This window comes from Portunus trituberculatus, chromosome 20 (assembly GCF_017591435.1).
Source record: "Portunus trituberculatus isolate SZX2019 chromosome 20, ASM1759143v1, whole genome shotgun sequence".
NCBI classification, from domain to species: Eukaryota; Metazoa; Arthropoda; class Malacostraca; order Decapoda; family Portunidae; genus Portunus; species Portunus trituberculatus.
The window spans coordinates 6,042,501-6,070,000 of record NC_059274.1 but is presented as its reverse complement, the minus strand read 5'-3'; the positions used below and the strand labels follow the sequence as shown (position 1 = coordinate 6,070,000).

Sequence of the window (27,500 nt, the reverse complement as noted above, 5' to 3'; positions counted from 1 at the left end):
AACCAATCCTTACAATGCCCAAAAATAGTAAGAAATACCTCATTCTAATTATACGCAGCATTGTGAGCGAGACGGCAAACACTGAAACGCCAAAACAAAACAAAGAAAGGCCTCAACATTGTTTTAATTAAGGAAAACAAATACGGAAGGTGTAGTATAGGAATAAAAGAAAGGAAAAACAAACCAAGGGAAAAAAAGAAACGCTGTTCTAATTAGTGAATATGTGGGAAGAGGGTAAGAGGAAAGGAAAACGATGTAAAAGAGGTACTGTATTCTACGCCATATTAAAAGAGGAAGAAGGAATGACGGAAATAGATGAATAAATGAAACCCTACACATAAACTGAATGATTCAATATGGAAAGGGTCGGAAACGAAGTGGGGCTATTAAACAAATGAATTTTCCGAATGAAAACATAACGCGTTAAGATGAAAATAAGAAAAGAAACACACACCTCAACTTAACAAGGAAATTAGAACAGGAGAAGAATAAATGAATGAAAAGACGAATCTATATAAATTGAACTTGAAGGATAGCAGGGGAGGAAAGATAGATAAACAAGAAAGCACGTAATAATTCTACATAAGTGAGGGAGGGAGAGAAAGGGAAGAGAAGAAGGAAGGAGGCAACGATGAAAGGAAAATAAGAAGGAAGTAATTAAGGCAGGAAAGAAGGAAAGAGGAGAGGAGGGTAGGCAAGAAGGAAGAAAGATAGGAGGGAAGGAAGGAAGGAAGGAAAGAAGGAGGAAGAAAGGAATGAGGAAAAGAAGGAAGGAAGGAAGAACGGATGGGAGAAAGGAAGAAGGGAGGGAGGAAAGGTAGGAAAGAAGGAAAAAAAGGAAAGAAAGAAGGAAGAAAGAAAGGAAGGAAGGAAGGAAGGAAGGAGGAAGGAAGGAAGAAGGAGGGAGGAAAGGTAGGAAAGAAGGGAAAAAAGGAAAGAAGGAAGGAAGGAAGGAAAGAAAGAAAGAAGGAAGTAACAAAGGAAGCAAGGAGAGAGAAAGATGGAAGCAAGAAAGGGAAAAAGCAAGGAAGGAAGAAAGGAAAGATGGAAGGAAGAAGTATAATAAGATGCATAATAAGAAAAATACTTAAGCATCATCTTAAATCAATTCCCTTCCACCAATACGCTAATTTTTGCTTGATAAGGAGAGAATAAACAACACATCGGAATTTAATCAGTAAACAATCACACTGGAGGAAGAGAGACACGAAAGGGAAAAATCTCAAGACATACACCGAAGAAGAAAATACGATGCTAGGAAGAAAAAGGGAGGGGAAAAAAAGAACACAGTATAGAGAAAAATGGAGAAACATGGTGGGAAAATATAAACGAAAGAAAAAGAGTCTTAACACGTCCCTACACAAAAACAAGAAAAAAGGATAAAGAGACAGCACAACAAAAACAAAGGAAAATAAAACGAAAAAAAGAAAGAAACCTCACACTCTTTAAAACCCGAAAAAAATAGGGGTGTAAAAAAAAAAAAAAAAAAAAACTCATTACACACCTGCTTCCTCCTCCCTTCAAAAAACACGAAGAAAAAACAAAAATAAAACATTATCTCAGCATCATTAATGAGTCTAGACCGCTAAATAGAGACCAAGATAATGGACACGACCTCTAATGGCACCACGTTAGCGGCACTCCCATCAGCCCGCACCTTGCCACCCTCACCCCCCCTTGCCGCCCCCTTACCCCGCAGCGGCAGTCAGGGGAAGCGTAATCTTGGGGCGGCGCCATGAATTAGTAAGCAGGAAGAAAAAAATCATAACAGGTGAAACACAGGTTGGGACGCGGAGCTGAGAGAGAGAGAGAGAGAGAGAGAGAGAGAGAGAGAGAGAGAGAGAGAGAGAGAGAGAGAGAGAGAGAGAGAGAGAGAGAGAGAGAGAGAGGAATCACGTACTTTTGGAGATTTATTAAGACAAAGGAAGACAAGGATTAGTAAGTCTTTTAATCTCTCAATCTCTTTTCGTTGCCTTTGTGTCTCCTTAAACGCAGAATTAAGAATATGTGTCCAGGATATTGAGAGAGAGAGAGAGAGAGAGAGAGAGAGAGAGAGAGAGAGAGAGAGAGAGGATATTTTGTGGTACAGACAACATAAAGTAATAAATAAGAAAGCAATGAATATTTAGATACTTATACAAAACGGCAGACAAACAAAATATTACTTAGTGTAGACTTAACAAGGATAAAGGAGGCAAAGACTAACAAAGACTGGGACACAGAAACACGGACATGAAGTGGGGAAAAAACAGTCAGTGGTAGAGAAATCAAGAACTGCACAGAAAGTTACATAAAGTTAAGAGAAACAGAATAAAACTAATAAAAAAAAAGCTGATAAAAGAGAAAAAGCAAAGGAGGAAGTCACAGGGAGAGAGAGAGAGACTAGGGAAGGGTACAGAAAACTACATCAAATTAAGACCATTTAAAGAAAACCAACAGAACGAATGTTGATACGAAAGAAAGAAGGAGGAAACAAAAAGTAACCACACACAAAGGGACACGAAAACGAGACGATCAACAATAAAGAAAGTGTAGAAAAGTGAAGATATAACGATAGAAAACACTCCACCGCTACAAAGAGAGAGGAAGCGGAAGAGTACACCACAAAGAGGCACAAAAAACACACACAGGAGCGAATAAAAAAAATATGACAGGAATTGGGAGGTGTGAGTTTATAAAGAGGAAGGTTTGGGGAGGGACAGAGGGCAGAGAGAGCGGTGAGCATCAAGCAAGTAGAGGAAAGGCGTGCAAAGAGCAATAGCGGGATGAGGCACGTGAGGACAACACAAGGACAGGTGAGGCGTGGGAACGTGAGATGAGAGTGAAGGATGTTAGGAAGCGTGAGGGAGGCTGTGATTGTGAGACTTTGCCATTAGAGATGAAAATGTGGATTGGATGATAGTGAGATGGTGAACGCAATGGTATATCTTAGTAAAACAATAACATAATGGTGGGGTTGTGTGAGACATGGAGTAATGACTTTGTGACGTGATAGACATACGGGTAATATAAAGTAAGATATTATACAAGCGAAACAACACATGGAAAAATATATCATGATTAAATGTACACTAATATTTACTTTCCATACAAATACACACACACACACACACACACACACACACACACACACACACACACACACACACACACACACACACGCGCGCGCGCGGTTCTCAAAGTAGTGGGTGAAAAGCACACGCTAACACTATAAGAAAAGTGCAAAAAAATATCATTCATCCTAATTCTATCTTTTCGCAATGACATGTGATTTTCAGGTAAATGTTCTATTTTCATTAGATAAAATGTACAACCTCTCACTTCTAGATCTCTATGTAGAGATGAGCGATGAGTGATGGAATGTATATAACAAACAAACAGAGGAATCACGTGAGGCTGAGGATTTCGTCCGTCACGAGTCAGGTGATGAGCAGGTGAGGGAGGCCGCCAGTCTACCTGTGATCACGTTTTGAGATCTTTATTTCTCCCACCGCCCCGCGAGGCCCGCCACTCTCATCCTCAGCTATTATTAGCCTTCTCGGACACTGGCATTTCGTATAGGTAACCAAAGACGCCTGATGCTGCACTCTGGCTGCACGTGGCATGTGACGCGGCGCCCACACCTCACGTACCACGCTTCATCACAACACTCCAGAGGTGGCGCCACACCACAGCCAGTCACTGCTGCACCTCAGGCCACACCACTGTGCCACACGCTACATGAGCTCCGCTTCTTGCCCACGTGATCACCAGGGACTCGCAGGACGCCAGGACACCTTTATGAGGACACTGCCGCGGTGTTCTAGTCAGAGATGTTATCACGTCTACTCGTCTACGTACACGGCGGCGAGGGGCGTGGGAATTACGGCAGGAGTGTGGAGTCCACGTGAGGCCGCGGGAGGAGCCGCCACCGCCAGTGTGTGTGCTCGCGTCGCTACGGGCAAGTGGAATGAGAGGCCAACACACTCCTCCTCCCGCCCGCACTCCCTCCTTCAGCCCCCGCCTCCCGCCCGCATGCCGCTACCGTGCCATGCGCTTCCTAAATCACCACCACCACCACCTCCTCCTTCTTCTCTTCTTCCTCCACCTCCACCTCTTCCTCCTTCATTCCGCCTTCCCATTCCATCCAGTAAATACCACGCTCCCCTCTACTAAATATCAAGGCTACAGATATTTTTGGTAGGTTGTATTTCACTTCCCTACTCACTGATGCGGCCTAATGTTTCTTTCACGGCTTCCTTTCTCATCTCGGTCCCTCCTTCTCCTCTCGAGTCACGGGTTTTAATTACTGGCCACCTATCACACCTGGAACACACCTAATACCTCCCTGCCAAGAATACCTGTCAATTAGCCATCATGATCAGCTATTTGGTTTACCTGGCCGATTGGAACGCGGAATATTCCACCTGTTATTAGCATTGTGTGGAATATACAGTTAGGTATTCAATTTCGTAAGTCAAAGGAGGTTTATTTACGAATTCATTGTTTACTCTTCATATTTCGTTCCCTTCTATTTCTCTGCCATTCGTTCTCGTTCAGTTGTTGCGCAAAAAAACCCAGCCAATAAATTAATCGTCCCGTCTTCCTCCTCCTCCTCTTACTTATCTTCTTGTTTTCTATACTTCCTCTTTAACTTTCTCCTCTTCCTCCTCTTCGTTCTTTCTGTTTGCATCATTCTCCTTCATTTCGTTCCTCTCTACCTCTTTGTTCTTTTTCATACCACAACCTTTATCTCATTACCACCAACTCCTCCTCCTTCTCAGCCTCCTCCTTCATCACTCAATTCCTTCTTACTCTATCTTCTAAGTTTTCGTCCTTCTCGACCTCCTCCCTTCCCTCCACTTTTTCCCCCAAAGTCTTCCTCCTCCTCCACCGTGTCTTCTTCTTCCCTCCTCCTCCTTCTAACTAATCACACCACCATGAGGAAGGACAAACAGGAGTGTACTCAAAGATAAGCTCGAGTCTACTTCATAACCTGGAAATGGGACTCACGAGACAGGGACACACACACACACACACACACACACACACACACACACACACACACACACACACACACACACACACACACTCTCTCTCTCTCTCTCTCTCTCTCTTTTAGTTTGGCTATCTATTTACGTATTTTCATTACTATCACTAATAAAACCAGTGAAATTTCCTCCTTTCGAACTGAGAAATGAAAAATGTACTTGTATTAATTCTCTCTCTCTCTCTCTCTCTCTCTCTTGGTTCAGATTTAATCACCGTAAGCCCTACCTGACCTTTAAATGCCAATCCTGAAACGGTCGATAAAGGGGTCACAGTGTGCTCGATATTGTCTCCAAACACTCGTCTCTTTCTTCATCCCCTCATTCTGTCTCTCTCCCTCTTCCTTCCTTCCTTGTTCCGTTCGTTTCTTCCTCTTTTGTTTAATTATACCTTCCGTTATCTCTCTCTCTCTCTCTCTCTCTCTCTCTCTCTCTCTCTCTCTCTCTGTGTGTGCTTCCCTTCCCTCCTTCCTTTTCTGCTTCTCATTTATTGAATCCTTGTGTTCGTTCTTTGTTCTTCTGCTTCTCCTTCTCCTCATCTTCTTCTTTTTGTCCCTCTCGATGTTCTTCCTTCCCCTCATCCTCCTCTTCTTCCTTTGTTCCTATTCTCTTTTTTACTTCTTCCTTTTAAGTAGTAATAGTAGTAGTAGCAGCAGCAGAAGTAGTAGTAGTAGTAGTAGTAGTAGTAGTAGTAGTAGTAGTAGTAGTAGTAGTAGTAGTAGTAGTAGTAGTAGTAGCAGCAGTAGTAATAGTAGTAGTAATTTTGTTGTTGTTATTATTAGTGGTGGTGGTGGTGGTGGTGGTGATAGTGATGATGGTGTGGTGGTGTTCTCTCTCTTCTTCCCCTCCTTTGTTTTTCTTTTTTTTTTTATAATTCTTGCTTCTCTTCCCCTACCACCACCACCTCTTCCACCTCCTACTCCTCCTCTTCCTCCTCCACCACTAGACACATAACACAGACACATGCAAGAGGAGCAGAGCATCTCGAGAGTCTGTGTCATGTGATAGAGTTCCCTTTGACACTGTTCTTCCTAAAAAGTCGAAAATCTAAGCTTATATGAAATTTTTCTTGTTAGATAGGAGAAAATGCACCTTTTTCTAACTTTTGGGGGATGGGGCGGTGGACGAAAGCACTTCAAAATTCAAGAGTGACGAAAATTTTTTGGAGGAAAGAGTGAGGGGAGTGGGAATGACTGAGTGCGTTGGGGATGCTGGTGAGAGGGGAGAGAGAGAGAAAGAGAGAGAGGGAGAAAGAGTGGGAAGAGGGGACTGGATTGAGAGGGGTGAATGAGGAATGTGAGGATTGAGGTTGAAGGTGAGGGAGGATAAGAGGGAAAGGGAAAGGGAAAGAGAGAGAGAGAGAGAGAGAGAGAGAGAGAGAGAGAGAGAGAGAGAGAGAGAGAGAGAGAGAGAGAGAGAGAGAGAGAGAGAGAGAGAGAGAGAGAGAGAGAGCGAGAGAGAGAGGATGCGGAGGAGTGTGGACGCAGAGGAAATGAAGGTGGAAGTTACAGATCATGATTATAGGAAGGAACGGGAAGGGAGCGTGACGATGTTAGGCAGGAGGAGGAGGAAGAGAGGGAGGAGGAGGAGGAGGAGGAGGAGGAGGAGGAGGAGGAGGAGGAGGAGGAGGAGGAGGAGGAGGAGGAAATGAAGAGAAAAGGAGTTTAAGACAGGAAGAAGACAGAAAGGGGAAGAAGGAACACGAGGAGGAGAAAGAGGAGAGGAAGAAGACAGACAACAGGACAAAGAAAACAGGAAGAAAGGAAGGACATATAGGAAATAAGATAAAGGGAAATAGGAAGAGAGAAGTGAGAGGAGTCTAACAGAGAGAGAAAGACTGAGAAGTAGATAAGGAAGACGAGAGAGAGAGAGAGAGAGAGAGAGAGAGAGAGAGAGAGAGAGAGAGAGAGAGAGAGAGAGAGAGAGAGAGAGAGAGAGAGAGAGAGAGAGAGAGAGAGAGAGAGAGAGAGAGAGAGAGAGAGAGAGAGAGAGAGAGAGAGAGAGAGAGAGAGAGAGAGAGAGAGAGAGAGAGAGAGAGAGAGAGAGAGAGAGAGAGAGAGAGAGAGAGAGGACGGAGAGCAATGCAAGTCCCGCCAAACAATATTGACACTCCCTGACAGATGGCGGATCACCAGGCGTTGTCCAGAGGTTGTATGAATATGGATATACACCTATATATTCACCTGACAACCTCACACACACACACACACACACACACACACACACACACACACACACACACACACACACACCACGAGGCAACCGTTCCTCTCTCCCTCATCAAACTCAAGGCGGCACGAAGCGTCAGGTGGAGGTCATATAACAGACTTCTAAGTGCGTCTTGCGGCCTCGTCCCTCACGCCGCCAAAGTTACGGCGACGCGGGTCAACACGAGGCGGCGGTGGCGGCGGGGGAAGGTTCTGATGGGGAGGAGATAGTGCGGAGACGCTGATAAGGATGAGATGTTGCTGATGAGAGGTAAGAGCGAGGTGGTGGTGGAAAGGAGACACTGAGGAGAGTTTTTTTTTGTGAATGCTGCGTTGGAGGTGCTGGGGAGACAGTAGAGAAATGCTGGGGGATATTATTGAGAGGTACTGAGGAAAAGAATACGATGATAGGGACGAAGTGCTGATCAAAAGAATTCTTAAGAAAATATGGGAGTAAAGCGAGGAAATATCTGGAAAGGTAGTGATGAGGGAGAAGGAGAGTGAGTGAAAAAGAGGTGCTGGGAGAAGACGAAAGATAATAGTATAGAAGTGCTTAGGAAAAGAAAATACATGAGAAATGATGACGGGGAGTGCTTGGGAGACGACTAAGAATGGAGGATTAATGGAGTAAACAAGACGAGGCGGTGGTAAGGAGTAAGTGATGCTGGGGAAGGCCTGGCAAACGAGTGGGGTGAAGGTAAAGGTCACTGGCGCTTCCTAGTTCCTCTCCGCTGCCTTGTGGGTTACTGGTAAAGGTGAGGGACGCGCGCCGCTTGCCTGGTTGCCTTGTGCCTTGCCTCTTAGTTATGTGTTGGCATTACGAGGCCTGGAGGTTGTAAAGGACGAACACTGCTTTCACACTTCACTTAATTCTCGAATATTGATGAGCCAAAATCTTGATTAGAGGAATCTGGATACAGGTTAGGTTATGAAAAGCAAAATTACCAACACATTTTGAGTTAGGTTAGGTTAAGATAGGTAAACAAGAAATATCAACACAGTATGAAGAATGAGGTTAAGTTTGAAGATCTGGACATGAAAACCTTGACGCCTTCAGTATCATGACGCGTTTCAATATTCATTCTGCTTACTATCTGGTGATTTTATACATCTTCAGAAACTTATGTTGGGAGATTAAACTAGTGAAGACTGTGACCATTATTAACCTTCTGACCTCCATAGACCCTTCCTAATGTCAATAAAATGGTTTAATCATACATAAATCTCAAGGTAAAAATGTGCCCCAGTATTGAATGGGTTAAGCATCAGTGTCATTAGTTAAGTAAGGTTAAGTTAGGCAAACCACAAATAGCAACACAGAATCACAGTATGCCTTGAAGAATGAGGTTAGCTTATAAGATCTGGCCATAATATTCTTTGGCAGCGGAGTTGTCAGTTAATCACCTCACGCCGCCGCTCAATCATTGCTTCCCGCTGGCACTTGGCACTGTATGCTGGCCTAGTTTTGGCAATGTATGGCCAGGTAATGCAAGACCTCGTTCATGGATGCGTCTGAGAGAGAGAGAGAGAGAGGAGAGAGAGAGAGAGAGAGAGAGAGAGAGAGAGAGAGAGAGAGAGAGAGAGAGAGAGAGAGAGAGAGAGAGAGAGAGAGAGAGAGAGAGAGAGAGAGAGAGAGAGAGAGAGAGAGAGAGAGAGAGAGAGAGAGAGAGAGAGAGAGAGAGAGAGAGAGAGAGAGAGAGAGAGAGAGAGAGAGAGAGAGAGAGAGAGAGAGAGAGAGAGAGAGATGACAGTCAGACTTGCAGAAAGACAAAAAACAAATAAAAGCCAGACAAAGAGCTCTCTCTCTCTCTCTCTCTCTCTCTCTCTCTCTCTCTCTCTCACTCCTGCAGCATTGTTAAAAGCGTACTGTGAGCCAAGGAGAGTGAGAGTGAGAGTGAGTGAGTGAAAGAGAGAGAGAGAAAGACATTTACAAAACAAGAAACAGAGAAAGGAAGAAGGAAACGAATAGAAGAAGATGGAAAAGGGAGGAAAAAAAAAAGAACAAAAGGACCACGTTTCCTTGTTTTAATTTCTGAAAATGCTCGTAAAAATCACTGAACTGGCATGTCGTTCCACACACACACACACACACACACACACACACACACACACACACACACACACACACACACACACACACACACACACACACACACACACACACACACACACACACAGACCAGCTACCCTCCCCCTGATGGCTCCTCTTGGATCCCTGATTTGTGGCACGGAGACCTAATTTGAGGCTCAGTTTCCTTCTAGTTATTCGTCCCCATCTAGGAGAAGAAAAAAGGGAAATGAAATCCCATGGGCGCCTCTTTCCTCCGTCAGCGTTTTGTGGGCCAAGTCATCCGACAGCCAAGGAAGCAGCAGCAGTAGGAGGAGGAGGAGGAGGAGGAGGAGGAGGAGGAGGAGGAGGAGGAGGAGGAGGAGGAGGAGGAGGAGGAAAGAGGAAAGGGAGGAGGAGAGTAAAGGAAGAGTATTGTAGATGTTATAAGTATATTGTCAGTAAGTTGTTGTTCATGTATTTTGTTGTGGTTTATAAGACGTGGTGGTGGTGGTGGTGGTGGTGGTGGTGGTGGTGGTGGTGGTGGTGGTGGTGGTGGTGGTGGTGGTGGTCGTGGTGGTGGTGGGGGTGGTGGTGGTTTTGGAACGCATGACTCGAGCAATATAAGTGGTAAAGTTTCGAAAAATAAGACAAAAAACACATGCTGGATTGTTTGTTATGATTGGAGGAGGAGTAGGAAGGGGAGGAGGGGGAAGAAGAAGAAGAAGAAGGAGGAGGAGGAGGAGGAGGAGGAGGAGGAGGAGGAGGAGGAGGAGGAGGAGGAGGAGGAGGAGGAGGAGGAGGAGACTGAATTCAAGGAGGCCAGCGTCGCGTCCCCTGGTGGGTGGCAGGCCGCCGGGGAAGTGACGCCCTTTGTGAGTGTGTCTGAGCACCGCTGGGGACGCTTGTCTTTGTGTGGCGTCATGACAGCCCCACGCCCCCACGCCTCTGGCACTCCCTCACACTACCTCTACTCCCGCGCATGTCTCCCGTACGCACTGCCGCGCCTGCCACACTAATATATTAACAAACTGCTTCGAAACTCCCTATTAATTACCACCTTCAGGTATCCTTAAGGCAGAAAAGGGTGAATAAAGCCATCAGTGTACAGTGTAGAGGACAAAGCATTGCAGTGGCATTAGAAAGTAAATAGGTTGTACCCAAGACACTGTTATTATGTTATTAGTCATACTGCAAAAAGTAATAACAGGGGAAATGAAAATGAAAAAAATAGTGGCAAGACTGTGATGGAAAAAAAAAAAAAAAAATATATATATATATATATATATATATATATATATATATATATATATATATATATATATATATATATATATATATATATATATATATATATATATATATATATATATATATATATATATATATATATATATATATATATATATATATATATATATATATATATATATATATATATGTTACACCGTTTGTGAATTGCCCATTTCATGAAATGGGCAAACCCAATTCATGAAATGAACCTAACCTAACCTAACCTCACCTCACCTCACTCACTCACTAACCTAACCTAACCATTTCATGAAATGGCCATTCCATTGCACATTTCATGAGTTGGGTTAGGTTAGGTTAGGTTAGGTTCATTTCATGAATTGGGTTTGCCATTTCATGAAATGGGCAATTTCACAAACGGTGTAATATATATATATATATATATATATATATATATATATATATATATATATATATATATATATATATATATATATATATATATATATATATATATATATATATATATATATATATATATATATATATATATATATATATATATATATATATATATATATATCTAGAATACATAAGCGAAGAGGGAAAAAGGAACCATAACAAAGACATATTCTCATCTACTGCTTTGTTAATTGGTACAGTTCAAATAGGAATGGCTAATCTGACAAACAGCGCTTGAGTCTCCTCCTGTCCCATCAAGAGAGACAAAGGTATTCTGATAATCCTGAAAAAAAGATACATTACGATCTATTAAGATTGCCACTTGAGTGTTCCTCAATAAATATACAGTGCAAAGATGATTCAGTAGCATAAACACGTCCGCCTTAACCTCCTCCTGCCCGATAAAGAGACAAACAAAGGTGTTCTGGTGATCCCGAATCGTACATAAGAAGTCTCCTTTTGGGCGGAATGCCAGGAAATAAGGGAAAAAAGGGACCCGGCAGTCTCTATCTGGCGTGGCTTATAATTCAAATAATCTTACGGAACAGTAACAAAAGGTACATTCCAGATGATGAGTGAATACCCTGCCGCACTCAGAATGTACTCAACTTTGGAATGCAAGTAGGCAAAGAACTTACAGTCACGGAAGTTAGGTGAGACGTATACAACACAAATATATCTAGTTAGAGACTCATAACTAATACTTTAGACCTCATCTTGACTCTTTTTGGCAGTTGTCTATTATCTCCAACAACTTAAAATCTCATAAAACACATCTAACAGAACACAAAGCATACGAACGTATCAGAAGTATAGGGAAGGTTATGATACTCTTGTTTGTGTGTTGTATTGTGTTGTGTTGTGTTGTTATTACCTATGCCCGCCTCGCCTCCTGGTTAAATAGAGCCTTGGGAAGCCTCTGTGTCTACCTGTTTGCTTCCCCCACACAGCGTCGAGTAGAGAGAAAGGTGTGTTGAGGGAAGGCTACCTGTCTCTCTCTCTCTCTCTCTCTCACTTTACCCTACGAAATGTAAATAAAACTCCAAAGAAACAATAGTCCTTCTGCTGATTGCAACACACTCATAGAAACGTGGTTATTATTCTCTCTCTCTCTCTCTCTCTCTCTCTCTCTCTCTCTCTCTCTCTCTCTGAAGTAATACACACCTGCCATTTAAATTAGGGAATATTTGTTTGTGACATTTAAAGCGAGTTCAATGATAGGTGAGATGCACGAGATAACGATGAGATAAGGTCGTGTTTATAACCACACACACACACACACACACACACACACACACACACACACACACACACACACACACACACACACACACACACACACACACACACACACAATCGTGACCCAAGAAAATAAGTTATGCTCCAATATTTGTTCCAACTCTCATTATCTTCACGTACATGCTCACCTCGCCTTCTTACCGGATAATGACACCGTACAACCACACACACACACACACACACACACACACACACACACACACACACACACACACACACTTACGTACATTACCCTCACGCAAGTACACACACACAGGCACACACACACACACACACACACACACACACACACACACACACACACACACACACACACACACACACACACACACATGAGAGAAATCATGTATACTTGGAACTTATTACACTATATGTATTGTTTTTACATACACACACACACAAACACACACACACACACACACACACACACACACACACACACACACACACACACACACACACACACACACACACACACACACAGGGCACAGTCTCCATTGAATGTACACCAAAATAATACAATATTCTTAAAACACATACCTAACTTAACCTAACTAAATTAACCTTACCTAACTTAACCTACCCTAACAAAATACTCAACACTCGCGTGACACCCCCTGCTATTACTTCTCCATCTCTGTCAGTGGGGTCAGGATTTAAGGTCAAGTGGGGAAGGGGATCAGGTCAGCAAACCCTTGTAACTCGCTCCATTAAAAAGAACACTAGCGGTCGTTAACCCTGTGACTGCTATGTTTCGTTGTTATTGTTCAGAGCAAAGGGGAAAAATGTTTGTGTTGACATATCGGGGAATGAAACTATGAACATTTGCCCTTTCTCCGCTCCACGACATTTGAAGACTGTTGTAATGATAATAAATGAATGTCTGAAATGTTTTATGTGAAAATACTATAAAAAAAATATTGTCTACTAGTGAAGAGTGGAAAGGATTATTTAAGAGAGTGTAGTGGAAAAAAAAAAAAGTCTACAGTGTTTCAAGTACAAAAAAAAAAAAAAAAAAAACTTCCATCAGTGAAGAGAGGAAAAGGACTCAGTAACCAGGTTGTTAGTGCCGAGTTAATAGGGACCCTTGAGATTTTTTGTAAGGTGGGTACAAGCAGGTATGTTTTATATAAGGACTATTATTCGAGAGAAAACTGTAAAAAATAGTAAACATCAAAAGTATACGTGATAAGGGGAAAAACCTCTCTATATTAATACAAAAATGAAAAAAAAGAGTGACTGGAATACTCTCAGTAATCACATTGTTAGTGATGAGTCAATACAGAACGTTGAACAAGAAGATAAATGTATTGACGCTGTGAATATACACATGATTTATATGCGACTGCTTCGTGTAGGCCTAATGAGTCTTACAGCATTACTTCCTCACGCTCCTACGTTTCCATGATCGGGTTCAGGCGCAGCAACAGGTGAAGTCCTACGCTGGGGCAATTAAGCAATGGAATGTAGCAGTAATGGCCGGGTTTCGTGAGTAAGTCCCGTGAGGTTAATGAGAGCCCGGTGTAGCGTGTCTCGGAATGTCTGGTGTTGCGTCATGCAGGTGATGGGAACGATAGAGCAAATAATGATGACGGTAAATGACTCAGAGTTGTGTGGAGAATCTTCTGTTTTGTGCGTTATCTTCAGGTAGTGATGATAATGGAAATAATGAGAGTTATATGAAAATCTGCTGTTTCTTATGCCTTGTGGCTCTCCTTTCTGTTATCTGCCTGTCTGTCTGTCCGTTCGTCTGCTTATTTGTATGTGTTACTCTTTATCTCTCTGCCAGTTTATGTATTTTTCTATATGTTTGTCTCTTCCTGCATTTGTAGTAGTAGTAGCAGCAGCAGTATCAGCATTAGTATTATTATCATCATTTGTATCATTATCATTAGTAGTAATAGTTGTTGATGTTGTTATTATTGTAGCAGCAGCAGTAATAATAGTAGTAGTAGCAGCAGCAGTAGCAGTAATAGCAGCAATAGCAGCAGCAGCAGTGGTAGTAGTAGTAGTAGCAGTAGCAGTAGCAGTAGCAGTAGCAGTAGTAGCAGTAGCAGTAGCGTAGCAGTATTATTATTATTATTATTATTATTATTATTATTATTATTAGTAGTAGTAGTAGTAGTAGTAGTAGTAGTAGTAAGAAGTAGTAGTGAAAATAATAGCAATATAAAGAAATAACACCTAGTAGTTGCAATAAATAAAAAATAGCAACAATAACAATAGAAATAAAGATATAATACCATCACAAAAGAGGAAATGCATCCCCCATGATTAGTGAGCACAATTTACCATGAAAAATTGCTGCAGAATAATTACACTTGTCATAATTGCTTCCCGATAAAAGAGAGAGCGCAAAAAAAAGGAAGGTTCATCCGACACAATATTTATTAATTTTCTGACCTATCATAATTGTTTGTCCATCCTCGCACCGCCGCTTGGGGAGTAATGTACACCAGGCGTGGTTTTCCGTAGTAGTATTGTAGCTATTCATGATTTTAGCTTTCCCTTCCTTTTTTACAATCAATATTTTAGTCTTTCACTTACATTCAGTCATTTTCCCATCCATTCAGAGAGCTCTCCCATCCATTCCATTCACAAGCTCCTATCAACAATCATACTCGTACCTGCAAATATCTTAACTAGTGCTACAATTTCATTTAATTTTTTTTCAAGCAAAGAATTTACTATCAGTCTTATGAGTTTTCCTTCCGCCGGACGAAACGTGACCTTCCTCCTTGACCTTCATAGGGACACTGAATAACACAAGCACGCGAGTCCCCTTTTAAGAAGCTACAAGAGGGAACATTATAGGTGGTTTATCTTCGGCAGTAAAATTGTTAACTGCTACAGAAATGTGTGGAAAAAAAAATGTAATATATATTGACCTTCACAAATGACCTTTCACGTATCCATGGCAATGTTGCCAACGCCATGATAAATATTACGATGGATTAAGATGAATGATGTGCATGTATGGTTTTTTTTTTCTGAGAGCAGGAGGAGGAGGAGGAGGAAAAGGAGTAGGAGGAGGAGGAGGAGGAGGAGGAGGAGGAGGAGGAGGAGGAGGAGGAGGAGGAGGAGGAGGAGGAGGAGGAGGAGGAGGAGGAGGAGGAGGAGGAGGAGGAGGAGGAGGAGGAGGAGGAGGAGGAGGAGGAGGAGGAGGAGGAGGAGGAGGAGGAGGAGGAGAAGGAGGAGGAGGAGGAGGAGGAGGAGGAGGAGGAGGAGGAGGAGGAGGAGGAGGAAGAGGAGGAGAAGAAGGAGGAGGAGGAGGAGGAGGAGGAGGAGGAGGAGGAGGAGGAGGAGGAGGAGGAGGAGGAGGAGGAGGAGGAGGAGGAGGAGGAGGAGGTTTGAAGAGATAAATCATTCTCTTGACACTCTTCTTACGACGAAACGAACGTGTGTGCCAAGTTTGTTGATCATGCAGGTGAGACATTCGTTATTATTATTATTATTATTATTATTATTATTATTATTATTATTATAATCATCATCATCATCATCATCATCATCATCACCACCACTACCATCACCGCTATTACTAACATCAATCCCGTTACTGGAAATGTTAAGATAGGTACAATGATTATTTTAAGAAACATACAATGAAAAAATATCAATACATTTCTTCCTTAACCCTTTCTCTCGTCACGTAATCCGCCTCGGTGGTGTAATGGCTTTTTGCTCGGATCAGAGGAGAATACGATAATTGTCCTCGGAAGTATAGGGATAAATTAAGTCTGTATCTTTTGTCTCCTATACTGTAGCCTTCGTTCTTCAAAAAGTGAACAGGTAATGAACGTGAGAAGAATGTAAAGTATGACCAGTATCTAGAAATGCTTTGTTCTCTCTTCACGACTATTTTCAAAGGCCACAGAAGTTCTTATAAACGTTGCTCCTGTAGATAAAGTAGAAATCGTGTTACTGTTACTAAAACCATAAAAAAACATCTTTAAAAGCACGTGTAGCTTGAATTAAAGCCTTCTGGATGTAATGGTGTGGCGAAAAAGTGTTTCAAAATAATGGTTCTTTGTTCATAACCTGCCAATACCAAGATTTCCTAAGCCAGCCAGAAGTATTACCTTGGCTGGCTCTCTCTCTCTCTCTCTCTCTCTCTCTCTCTCTCTCACGACAGGTAACCAGAAGCAATTTTCTCAATGCTGCTCATTACATCGATTACCGTGTTAAGGGAGGTAAGGTGAGGGAGAGAGAGAGAGAGAGAGAGGGAGAGAGAAAGAGGGGGTGAGAGAGGGAGGGAAGAGGAAAAGGCGCACCCTTTATGCTACTGGGACATTGCAAATGAAGGGCCACAGGGAACAGCGCCGCGGCCCAAAGGCTACACAGGCGAGGGTTACGTGTGTGACTCACCTGGGATTAATAACATCTCACACTGACTAAATTGGTGCTATGACTATTACTACTACTACTACTACTACTACTACTACTACTACTACTATTACTACAACAACTACTAACACTAACACTACTACTACAACAACACCACTATATATGTTGTCCCTTCCTAAAACAGTCATAGAAAGAAGAAAAACAATATCTACCTCTCAGTCTACCATACTACCAATTAACCCTTTCCTAACCTAACCTAACCTAACCTAACCAAACATAAACCAAAAGAAACGGGTCGCAAAACACTGAACGTAACAAAATACTTAACTCTCCCCACAAAATAAATAAAACACGAATAAAAACTGCATACATACATTAAATAACAAGAAACAATGGTCTTCCTTTACCTGCAGAGCCCATCAAGGTCCCGCCTCGCTACGTACCTGGAAGGGAAACATAAAGGTAATTAACAACCAGGTGCATCTCACAGGTGGGTTAGTTACGAGGGGGAGTAATTGTGAGTTAGTGGGTTGGTAATGATGAGGTTGATCATGAGGGAGGAACGCGTGATAACTTGAAGAGGAGGAGGAGGAGGAGGAGGAGGAGGAGGAGGAGGAGGAGGAGGAGGAGGAGGAGGAGGAGGAGGAGGAGGAGGAGAAGGAGGAAGTAGAGCAGGAGGTGGATAATGATGACGTAGAAAAAAGTAGAGAAAATGAAAAGAGAAAAAGGGAAAAAAAAGAAGCAGAATAAGAATAAGATGAGAGCAGTAACGAAAAATAATTAAAATAAAAAGAAACACGAACAAATAAGACAGATAAATGCACACACACACACACACACACACACACACACACACACACACACACACACACACACACACACACACACACACACACACACACACACACACACACACACACACACACACACACACACACACACTCATTGATATTAACAAAGAAGGGATAAACAACAACCTTGAGGAAAATACACCAAACTAGGCACAAACACACATACAAATACACCGAGGCACAATTTTCACAGTCACAATCAAATTCCATACGCTTTGGGAGGTACAGTTCCAGTCTTTTCGTAAGGTAGTCAACCAAAACAACTCTCGATGCTCGTAAACACCAATACAAAAGAGCGTTTCCATTGGGTGATACTATGGAAAGGGGTGAGTGTGAAAGCAAGGACGCTCATCAGAAGACAGAGGTGAGAGTCGTGGCGGTTTATAAGACAGAGAGTATAACAAAGAAACAACGACCCAGTTTCCTCATAGGGAGTATCGTGTTTACTTCAGCAGGTGAAAGGAGAAAGGATCTAGCCCCTTATTTCCTCCATAGTCTGTCTTAATTAGGGAGAACAAAGGTGTGTGTGTGTGTGTGTGTGTGTGTGTGTGTGTGTGTGTGTGTGTGTGTGTGTGTGTGTGTGTGTGTGTGTGTGGTTGTTACTATCGTTCTTATTTTTACGGCCATGAAAGAAGAAGAAGAAGAAGAAGAAGAAGACGAATAATAATAATAATAATAATAATAATAATAATAATAATAATAATAATAATAATAATAATAATAATAACAACAAGAAGAAGAAGAAGAAGTAAGAAGAAGAAGAAGAAGAAGAAGAAGAAGAAGAAGAAGAAGAAGAAGAAGAAGAAGAAGAAGAAGAAGAAGAAGAAGAAGAAGAAGAAGAAGAAGAAGAAGAAAAAAAAGAAGAAGAAGAAGAAGAAGAAGAAGAAGAAGAAGAAAAGTTAAAGAAGAATACTAACGACAAACAATAATAATATCAACAGAAGCTACTTTCTACCACCATCACCACCACCACCACCACCACCTACTACTACTACTACTACTACTACTACTACTACTACTACTACTATAATTTTCATACAACACAAAATCTCTTCCCGGGTCGCAGGTTAAGACTAAAAAAATTAAGTTTTCACAAAATCTGATCAAATATTGAGCTTTGCAACTCAGTATGTAATTGGATCGTTAGAGAGAGAGAGAGAGAGAGAGAGAGAGAGAGAGAGAGAGAGAGAGAGAGAGAGAGAGAGAGAGAGAGAGAGAGAGAGAGAGAGAGAGAGAGAGAGAGAGAGAGAGAGAGAGAGAGAGAGCATTACTGATTGGAAAATAGAAGAAAGAAATAGGAAGGAAGAAAGACAAGCACAAGTGAAGGAAAAGAGAGATGACAGGAAAGGGAAGAGAAGAAGGAAGAAAAAAAGAGCCTAATATGAATTCAATTTTCCCTTTTTTTTTCCCTCCAGCTAGAGTCGTGAGTGAAGGAGTGAAGATGAAGGACAGGCACGTTGAAGGAGGGAAGGAGAGAAGGAGGGAAGGAAAGTGGAGGAATGGAGGAAGAAATAATGGAGGAAGAGGAGGAGAAAAAGAGATATGGAAAAAGAGAGAGGGAAGAATGGAGGCATTTTCACTGCAGAACACACGCAATTAAGTGAAAAGAAAAGTTTGAAAAAGAAAAAAAAAAAAAACAGAAAGACAAAAGTGAGAAACGACGTCACACGAAACCAGATAATGTGTGTGTGTGTGTGTGTGTGTGTGTGTGTGTGTGTGTGTGTGTGTGTGTGTGTGTGTGTGTGTGTGTGTGTGTGTGTGTGTGTATCTGTCTGTTTGTCTTCCGCTAACCCCCCCCCCCTCTCTCCAACTCTGTCACCAAAACTCATATGGAAACCAATACAACTCGACCCTCGCTCCCCCTTCCTCCTCCTCCATTTAGCCCTTCCAAAAGGACTACAGATACAGCCAAGAAGGAGGAGGAGGAGGAGGAGGAGGAGGAGGAGGAGGAGGAGGAGGAGGAGGAGGAGGAGGAGGAAGAGGAAGAGGAATAAATGAGCTGGAGAGGAGAAATTGAGCAAGCTATGATAAAAATGATGGAGAATGGGAAGGAAGTGAAGAATAAAGAGAAAATTTGGGAAAAAGGAGGAAATAAAGAGGGGAGAAATGGGAAGGACTGACGATGGTGGAGGAAGAGAATTTGAGGATAAAAAATAAAAGAAGAACAAGGAGGAGAGACAAGACAGGCAGGTAGGGAGAGGGAGAGAGGCATATTTAAGAGATGAAAACAAGAGGATATCGAGAGAGAGAGAGAGAGAGAGAGAGAGAGAGAGAGAGAGAGAGAGAGAGAGTACTTTTATTCCTATTGTCATAACTACTCTCTCTCTCTCTCTCTCATCTAACAATTCATTAATCTACTGAAAGACTTACAATCTTAAACTTCCTCTCTTAACATTTCTCTGCAAACAAAGAGAATATGACTAAAAAATATTGATTGAAAAATAAATATGATAGATAAATAAAAAAGACATTATATACAAGTTAGTTTCTAAATGACGAAATATGAATAGTAAAATCGTTCTGTTATCGAGATGTAGATAAGTAAATCAATACACGACAGGGGTCAGATGAGCCTTGGGAGGTAAGAATGAGAAGAAAATAAAGGAATGAGGATAGAATAGGGATGAGGAGAGAAATAGAGGAATGAGGAGAGAATGAGAATGGATTGATAGGAATGAGGATAGAAAAAGAGGAATGAGGATAGAAATAGAGGAAAAAATAGAGGAATGAGGATAGAAACAGAGGAATGATGATATAAATAGAGCAAGAAATAGAGGAATGATGATATAAATAGAGGAATGAAGATAGAAATAGAGGAAGAAAAAGAGGAATGAGGATATAAACAGAGGAAAAAATAAAGGAATGAAGATATAAATACAGGAAAAAATAGTGGAATGAGGATAGAAATAGAGGAAGAAATAAAGGAATGAGAATAGAAATAGAAGAAGAAAAAGAGGAATGCGGATAGAAATAGACGAAGGGGGCGAGGAGGAGAAATGGCTGAGGTAACGAAGAAAACTGTGAGTATAAAGAGGGGGAACTGACCCAATATCTCATTCAGTCTCGTTGCTACTGACATCTTGGTAATTAGCTGAGACTCATGACTTGTGAAGGTGCCTTAGCCTCCCAGAATACTCAGAATATATAGTCACACTTCTAATTACATCATTCACTTTACATAATTACATATAGCATTATTATCATCATGCATCACCCTTATTTATTTATTTTATGTAGGAGAGAAGGCAGGCAGGGGCAACACAATTATTAAAAAAAGGCCCACTTGTTGCTGGTTCTCTAAAAAAATAATCAGGACAGGTATCAAAACACCAGATACACATTTACGTAAGGCGTGTGGTGTTCCCTCAGGTGTTCCATTGTTCCCACGCTGCAGGGAAATTAACAAACATGTGTATCTGATTTTCTCTCTCTCTCTCTCTCTCTCTCTCTCTCTCTGCTCCTAAATTATTGACTTCTGAATTTGTTCTCTCATAGAAGATGTAAACACGACGCTTTGTCTGTGTGTGTGTGTGTGTGTGTGTGTGTGTGTGTGTGTGTGTGTGTGTGTGTGTGTGTGTGTGTGTGTGTGTGTGTGTGTGTGTGTGTGTGTGTGTGTGTGTGTGTGTGGGTGACCAATATACATGATAAAGCTTTTGTTGTCCTGTCTTTATATTTTCCACTTCTGAGTGTGTGTGTGTGTGTGTGTGTGTGTGTGTGTGTGTGTGTGTGTGTGTGTGTGTGTGTGTGTGTGTGTGTGTGTGTGTGTGTGTGTGTGTGTGTGTGTGTGTGTGTGTGTGTGTGTGTGTGTGTGTGACTCAGACTATTAGGTCTACACACGTTTCACTCAGGATGGCGACAAGCAGACGAGACAAAGACCTCCTCGCGCTTGCAGAGAAGAAAACTTTATAATCCACTCCTACAAACGTCTACTTAATTTCTGGCCTTCATTAAATGGCTGATATATATTAGAATAGAGGAGAGAAATACAAAGAAATACAAAGGGAAGAACAGACAGCAACAGCCCTACTGGGTATAACGTGACTGTCTGTGTGCCTATTCTACTACTACCTTTGTTTAGAAGTTCGTATTGTATTAGAACAGACAGCATGTGATGGGGGGGAAGAGGTGGTGGAGGAGGAGGAGGAGGAGGAGGAGGAGGAGGAGGAGGAGGAGGAGGAGGAGGAGGAGGAGGAGGAGGAGGAGGAGGAGGAGGAGGAAAGAGAGAAGTATTCCGGGAAGGTATCAGAGAGAGAGAGAGAGAGAGAGAGAGAGAGAGAGAGAGAGAGAGAGAGAGAGAGAGAGAGAGAGAGAGAGAGAGAGAGAGAGAGAGAGAGAGAGAGAGAGAGAGAGAGAGAGAGAGAGAGAGAGAGAGAGAGAGAGACGCAGGATCGCCATCACATGTTCCACAATAAATTTCGATCCTTGACGCTAAAAATCCCTCGGGAACATGACTTATGGATCGGCCTGCCTCGTTTTGCCGTCTGGTGGTGGTGGTGGTGGTGGTGGTGCTAAAGTCTCATGGTTTATTGATGCATCTTTATCAACTTTTTCTATTCTTTTTATTTTCTTGTACCTTCTCAGACAACAGAACTCAAGACGACAATAGGATAAGTTAGCATTAAAGATTTCGTGTAATAACTGATGACAATGACAACAACATCAGCAACAACAGAGACAATCAAAGCACACACATACACATACATACACAATCACATTTTTACAGAACATCAGAAGAAGGGACAGACATTCTTAATTAAACGTGTTACTTCTTCATTCTCCCCTTCTTTCAGTACCCTCTAGAGAAAGTCGTAATATTTTAGGCTATTGTCGTGATTTAAGTGACAGTTTAACAAAGATTCCACAACAAATGATACTAAAAAAAAAAAAAAAAAAAAAAACACTCAGGAAAACTGGACTAATATTTGTGGTCTTTGAAAATAGTGTTGAAGTCATGAACGTCTCAAAATATTAGCTACAGGTGGAGGTGAGGAGGGTGTGGATTGTGGGTAAGAGGTAGGGTGTTTAGTGGAGCATGTTGGTGTGTGGGGGGAGGAGGGAGAGCGTGTTCATGATGGCGATGCAAAGAACGGGGCGCCAACATGCCATCACGCTCCTCTCACACTTCACACGCTCAATTACTGCATCACCTCGGTCATCGCTCATCATCATTACATTCCCATTAATTCCTGTTTATTTCTTCGTCCAGGCATTAACAGGGCGGATATTTAACTGCTTTAATTATCATGAACTAGCTTTTTGTCATTACAGTTTATCATCAATCACAAGCATAATTAACTGCAACGTTTGTATTATTCAGTAAACGAGAGAGTAACATGATAACTCTTAATACTAAACTCCTGGCAAAACAAGACCTGTAACCCGGCGCGCCCATTTTCCTTCACGGAGCATGAGAGAAAACTAGACTTTCATGGTACACTGCACTAAACTTCCCCACCCCACCAACCCCACACCAAGGAGCGTTTACATGATCAATAGCACACGACTCACAGTACCCACAGCAGCAACACAACAGCACATGCTCGGATACAAACAGTTAACGTGTGTATTGTGTCTTACCCGCATATTTGAAGCTACAATGGCGGCTTTCATCGTGGTGGCTTTGTGGTCCCCTCAAGGCAAGGCAGGGACTAAAAGGCGAAGAGGCAAGTGGTCCTGGTTGTGGTGACTGTTGTAGAAATTGTGGTTGTTGCTGCACTAATAGTTGTAGTAGTTGTAGTTGTGGTAGTTGTAGAAGATGTAGTAGTAGGAGTTGTAGTAGTTGTAGTTGTTGTTGTAGTAAAAGTGATGGACGGGAGTGTTTTGTACGTTGAAGTGACTAAATGAAGAGCTACATTTCTCTCTTCTTTTGATGCTGCTTTTATTTTGATATCTGCTCACTTACACACTTCCAGTCTCGCGGCACTAATTAGGCGCATCACTAGAACTGCTTGACTACAATTTGATTTTCATCTGTGGAATAAACGTGAAAAAAGTGGCCTTCAGTTGGTCTGTTTTCCTTTTTGTGTATATTTTCATGACACAAAGTCTTTCGCAGTGTTTCAGTAATATTCGTCCCTTATAAAGCTATAGTCAGTTTTGCAATGGTAAAACATGACATGGGATAGTGAACAGTGAAGATAAAAAAAAAAAAAAAGAAAGGAAATATAGAAATATACTACATCAACCCCATAACTAACTCCTTTATTGTTATTGATTTCAACCACTAACTAAACTTTTCGTCATTGCAGAACCACCAAATCAAGAAAACAGAAGAAAAGAAGTAACGAGCACAAGAAACTCCATCATCCGCCGCTTACCAACTCTTATAGCCACCGAAAGGAAAGCAACGAATAAATAATCAATACCAAACAATCAGAAGGACTTATATAATACAATGACACACTCTCAAATACACAGACACCTGGAAAGAACGTATATTCAAGGTCACAGGTCGAATTAGATTAGCACACTCTTCCACTGGTTTTCATGAATTTTTCCCTCAATGTCAATCCTCACCTGCCAAAAATTTAACAGCCGTGAGATCTTATAAGGAGACTCTGCAGATCGGAAGATTTATGTAGAGCAAGAGTAGAGAGTTACAAGACATCTGACCATAACTATAGGAGAAAACCTAAAAATCTTGTTTTAACAGATCAACTTGACCCCTTCAGTATCGGGACACATTTTTACCTTGAGTTTTGTGTATTGTTTAGACGATTTTATTGACATTAGGGAGGGTTTATGGAGGACAGAAGATTAATGGTTAAAGTCTTCACTGTTTTAATCCCTACATAAGTTTCTGAAGCTGTATAAAATCACCAAATAGTAAGTAGAATATATATATATATATATATATATATATATATATATATATATATATATATATATATATATATATATATATTTATATATATGGAAGAGCAGACCAAGGGCAACAAAAATGAAAAAAAAGGCCAACTTGAATGCTAATTCCCTTAAAGATCAAAATAGATTTAACCAAAAGATATGAAAACGTGTCATGGTACTGAAGAGGTTAATCTCTTCAGTACCATGACGCTTTTTATATTCATTGTGCTTACTATTTGCTGATTTTATACAAGTTCAAAAACTCATGTGGGTATCAAAACAGTGAAGTCTATGGCCATTAGTCTTCTGACCTCCATAGACGGTTCATAATGTAAACAAAATCATCTAATTGCACCCAAACTCATGGTAAAGACTGCGTGGCGGTATTGAAGGGATTAAGGTTAAGAAAATACCGTAAAGGCAAAATTACCAGATATCTGACAGCAAGAGTAGTACATGTAAGGACATCCAGAAATACACACTCCATACTAAACTTCCCCACCACTGTATATAACTGTATTACCCAACAGGACCCCCTTTCCATTTTCTATTCACAAATTACCCATTACCGCCACACGCACCCACACCATCCCCATTCCCACTAATTAATTACACACGTCTCACTTTCACCCCCACCTCCCCACTACCTCCTCAATAAACTAGCCTTCACTCCCTCCCCTTCCGCCGCTTGTTAGGACTCTCCAGACACTTCCTATGGCCACTCCCTCTCTTCCTCCCCCTCCTCCTCTTCCTCCTCCTCCTCTGCCCTTCCCTCCCTCGACTCCCGTGTCCAATAAAAAACGGAGTCATATTCTGATACCATCATTAGCATCCATAAGTGAGACTCTTGGGCGCAGTAAGGAGGAAGACTGTTACCGACACGCGACGAGAGAGAGAGAGAGAGAGAGAGAGAGAGAGAGAGAGAGAGAGAGAGAGAGAGAGAGAGAGAGAGAGAGAGAGAGAGAGAGAGAGAGAGAGAGAGAGAGAGAGAGAGAGAGAGAGAGAGAGAGAGAGAGAGAGAGAGAGAGAGAGAGGTTATGGTATTAGCGCATGATAAGAACATAATTTTGATATATCATTACTGAGATGATAGCAAGAATGAGAGGAGGAGGAGGAGGAGGAGGAGGAGGAGGAGGAGGAGGAGGAGGAGAAGGAGGAAGAGGAGGAGTAGGACGTGGAAGAGAAGAATATAAAGGAATACAAAGGAAAGCCAAACAGCAACAGACCTCTTAGTCCTTTCGAGGCTGTTTGGTAACTACTTCTAACTGGCTACAGATAAGGATGATGATGATGATGATGATGATGATGATGATGAGGAGGAGGAGGAGGAGGAGGATGAGGATGAGGATGAGGATGAGGATGAGGATGAGGATGAGGAGAAGGAAAAGAAGCAGCAGCAGAAGGAGGAGGAGGAGGAGGAGGAGGAGGAGGAGGAGGAGGAGGAGGAGGAGGAAGAGGAGGATGAGAAGAGGAGGAGGAGGAGGAGGAGGAGGAGGAGGAGGACGAATAGGGATAGAAAGATGACGTAGGAAAATATTCTAAGCAAAATGCCAAAATGATAAAAAAAATTCATTAGATTTATTCAACACTTCTTTAATAATATCCCTACAACCCCAGCTCTCTCTCTCTCTCTCTCTCTCTCTCTCTCTCTCTCTCTCTCTCTCTCTCTCAGGGCCGTCTTTGTTCCCTCTCACTACCTCGCTTCCTGTCCAAAACAAGATTAACATATAGAAGATGATGTGCGTGACAAGTTGAGAGAGAGAGAGAGAGAGAGAGAGAGAGAGAGAGAGAGAGAGAGAGAGAGAGAGAGAGAGAGAGAGAGAGAGAGAGAGAGAGAGAGAGAGAGAGAGAGAGAGAGAGAGAGAGAGAGAGAGAGAGAGAGAGAGAGAGAGAGAGAGAGAGAGAGAGAGAGAGAGAGAGAGAGAGAGAGAATTACTCTTACAAAATCAACCGTAAAATGAAAAGGCAAACACACAAAAGAAACGAAAAGATAAAAATAAAGAAAACGAGAAAATGAAATAAGTAAGGCACTCCTGTAAATGTAGAAAGAAAATGGGATGTCTTTGCTGCTCTCTGATTGGTGAACGTGCCTGCCAATGGAGCCGCTGGAGTAAAAATGACCACCCTTCCTTTGTTTGCAGTAAATATTAGGGCGGGAAAGTGGAAAGACAAAAAACAAACAAAGGTGATGGAAAAAAAAAAATTAATGAGAAAAATAAGAACAAACATTACATTAAAACTTATAAGAAGAGTTTCTGTATTTTGTTTGCATTTTTCTTTTTTTCTTTTCTTTTTCGTGTTATTATTTGTTTTCCTTCCGTAGTATTCTGATTTTTATTCTTTTCCTTTTCTTCTTTTTGTTCTTTATTTCTTCTTTATTTGTTTTTTCTCATCCTCACTTTACGTTCCTGTTCTTTATATTTTCTACAAATTAAATTAGACTTTTTCATTGCATTTTCATCTATTCCTTTTTACTCTCTTTTTTATTTCTCCTTCTCTTGCTTTTCGGTCTTTCATCTACTTCTCCTCCTCCTCCTCCTCCTCCTTCATCCAGGTATCTCAGCTTTACCTCTTCACCACCATCTTCTCTTCCCCCTCGTCTTCCATGACCTCTTATACTGACAAGGATCTTCTCCTCTTCCTCCTCCTACTCCTCCTCCTTTTCCCCCTCCTCTTCTTCCCTCTCATCTACATCCTCCTCTTCTTGTGAAAGCCAATAAACAAGTCTTATTTTTAATATGATTCAAAAACTCTCTCTCTCTCTCTCTCTCTCTCTCTCTTGCTGGTTGTTTACTGTACAAGCTGATAGAGAGAGAGAGAGAGAGAGAGAGAGAGAGAGAGAGAGAGAGAGAGAGAGAGAGAGAGAGAGAGAGAGAGAGAGAGAGAGAGAGAGAGAGAGAGAGAGAGAGAGAGAGAGAGAGAGAGAGAGAGAGAGAGAGAGAGAGAGAGAGAGAGAGAGCCATGATGTGCTGCCTATATTTTTCTCTCATATAATCACATGCAAATTTTTCCATCTTTTTTCTTTTTTCCTTTTTAATATTGTTGATATTTTTCTGCAAAGTTTTCCCCATAAAGAACATTCTTTCCTCTTCTTTCCCTCCTCTGCTGCCAAGGGTTCTCGTCACCGTAAACTCCTCCTCTTCCTTCTCTTATTCCTCTTCCT

The 27,500-nt window shown here is 41.7% G+C and overlaps 1 protein-coding gene across 5 annotated transcripts in view; it reads right to left on the bottom strand.

Moving 5' to 3' along the window:
- The window catches only part of LOC123506570 (neo-calmodulin-like), a 290,436-nt gene that overhangs the window by 64,801 nt on the left and 198,135 nt on the right, over positions 1–27,500 (bottom strand). The window contains exon 2 of one of the 5 annotated variants that reach the window (XM_045258781.1): positions 23,069–23,461. The exons of 2 other annotated variants lie outside the window; for them this stretch is intronic. In XM_045258781.1, coding sequence (XP_045114716.1) covers positions 23,069–23,101 — 33 coding nt within the window. In that variant the 5' untranslated portion in view covers positions 23,102–23,461. Of the gene's footprint in view, positions 1–3,840; positions 3,940–23,068; positions 23,462–27,500 lie in introns of those variants that run through there. 2 more of the 5 variants (XM_045258778.1, XM_045258779.1) reach the window with 2 other exon arrangements.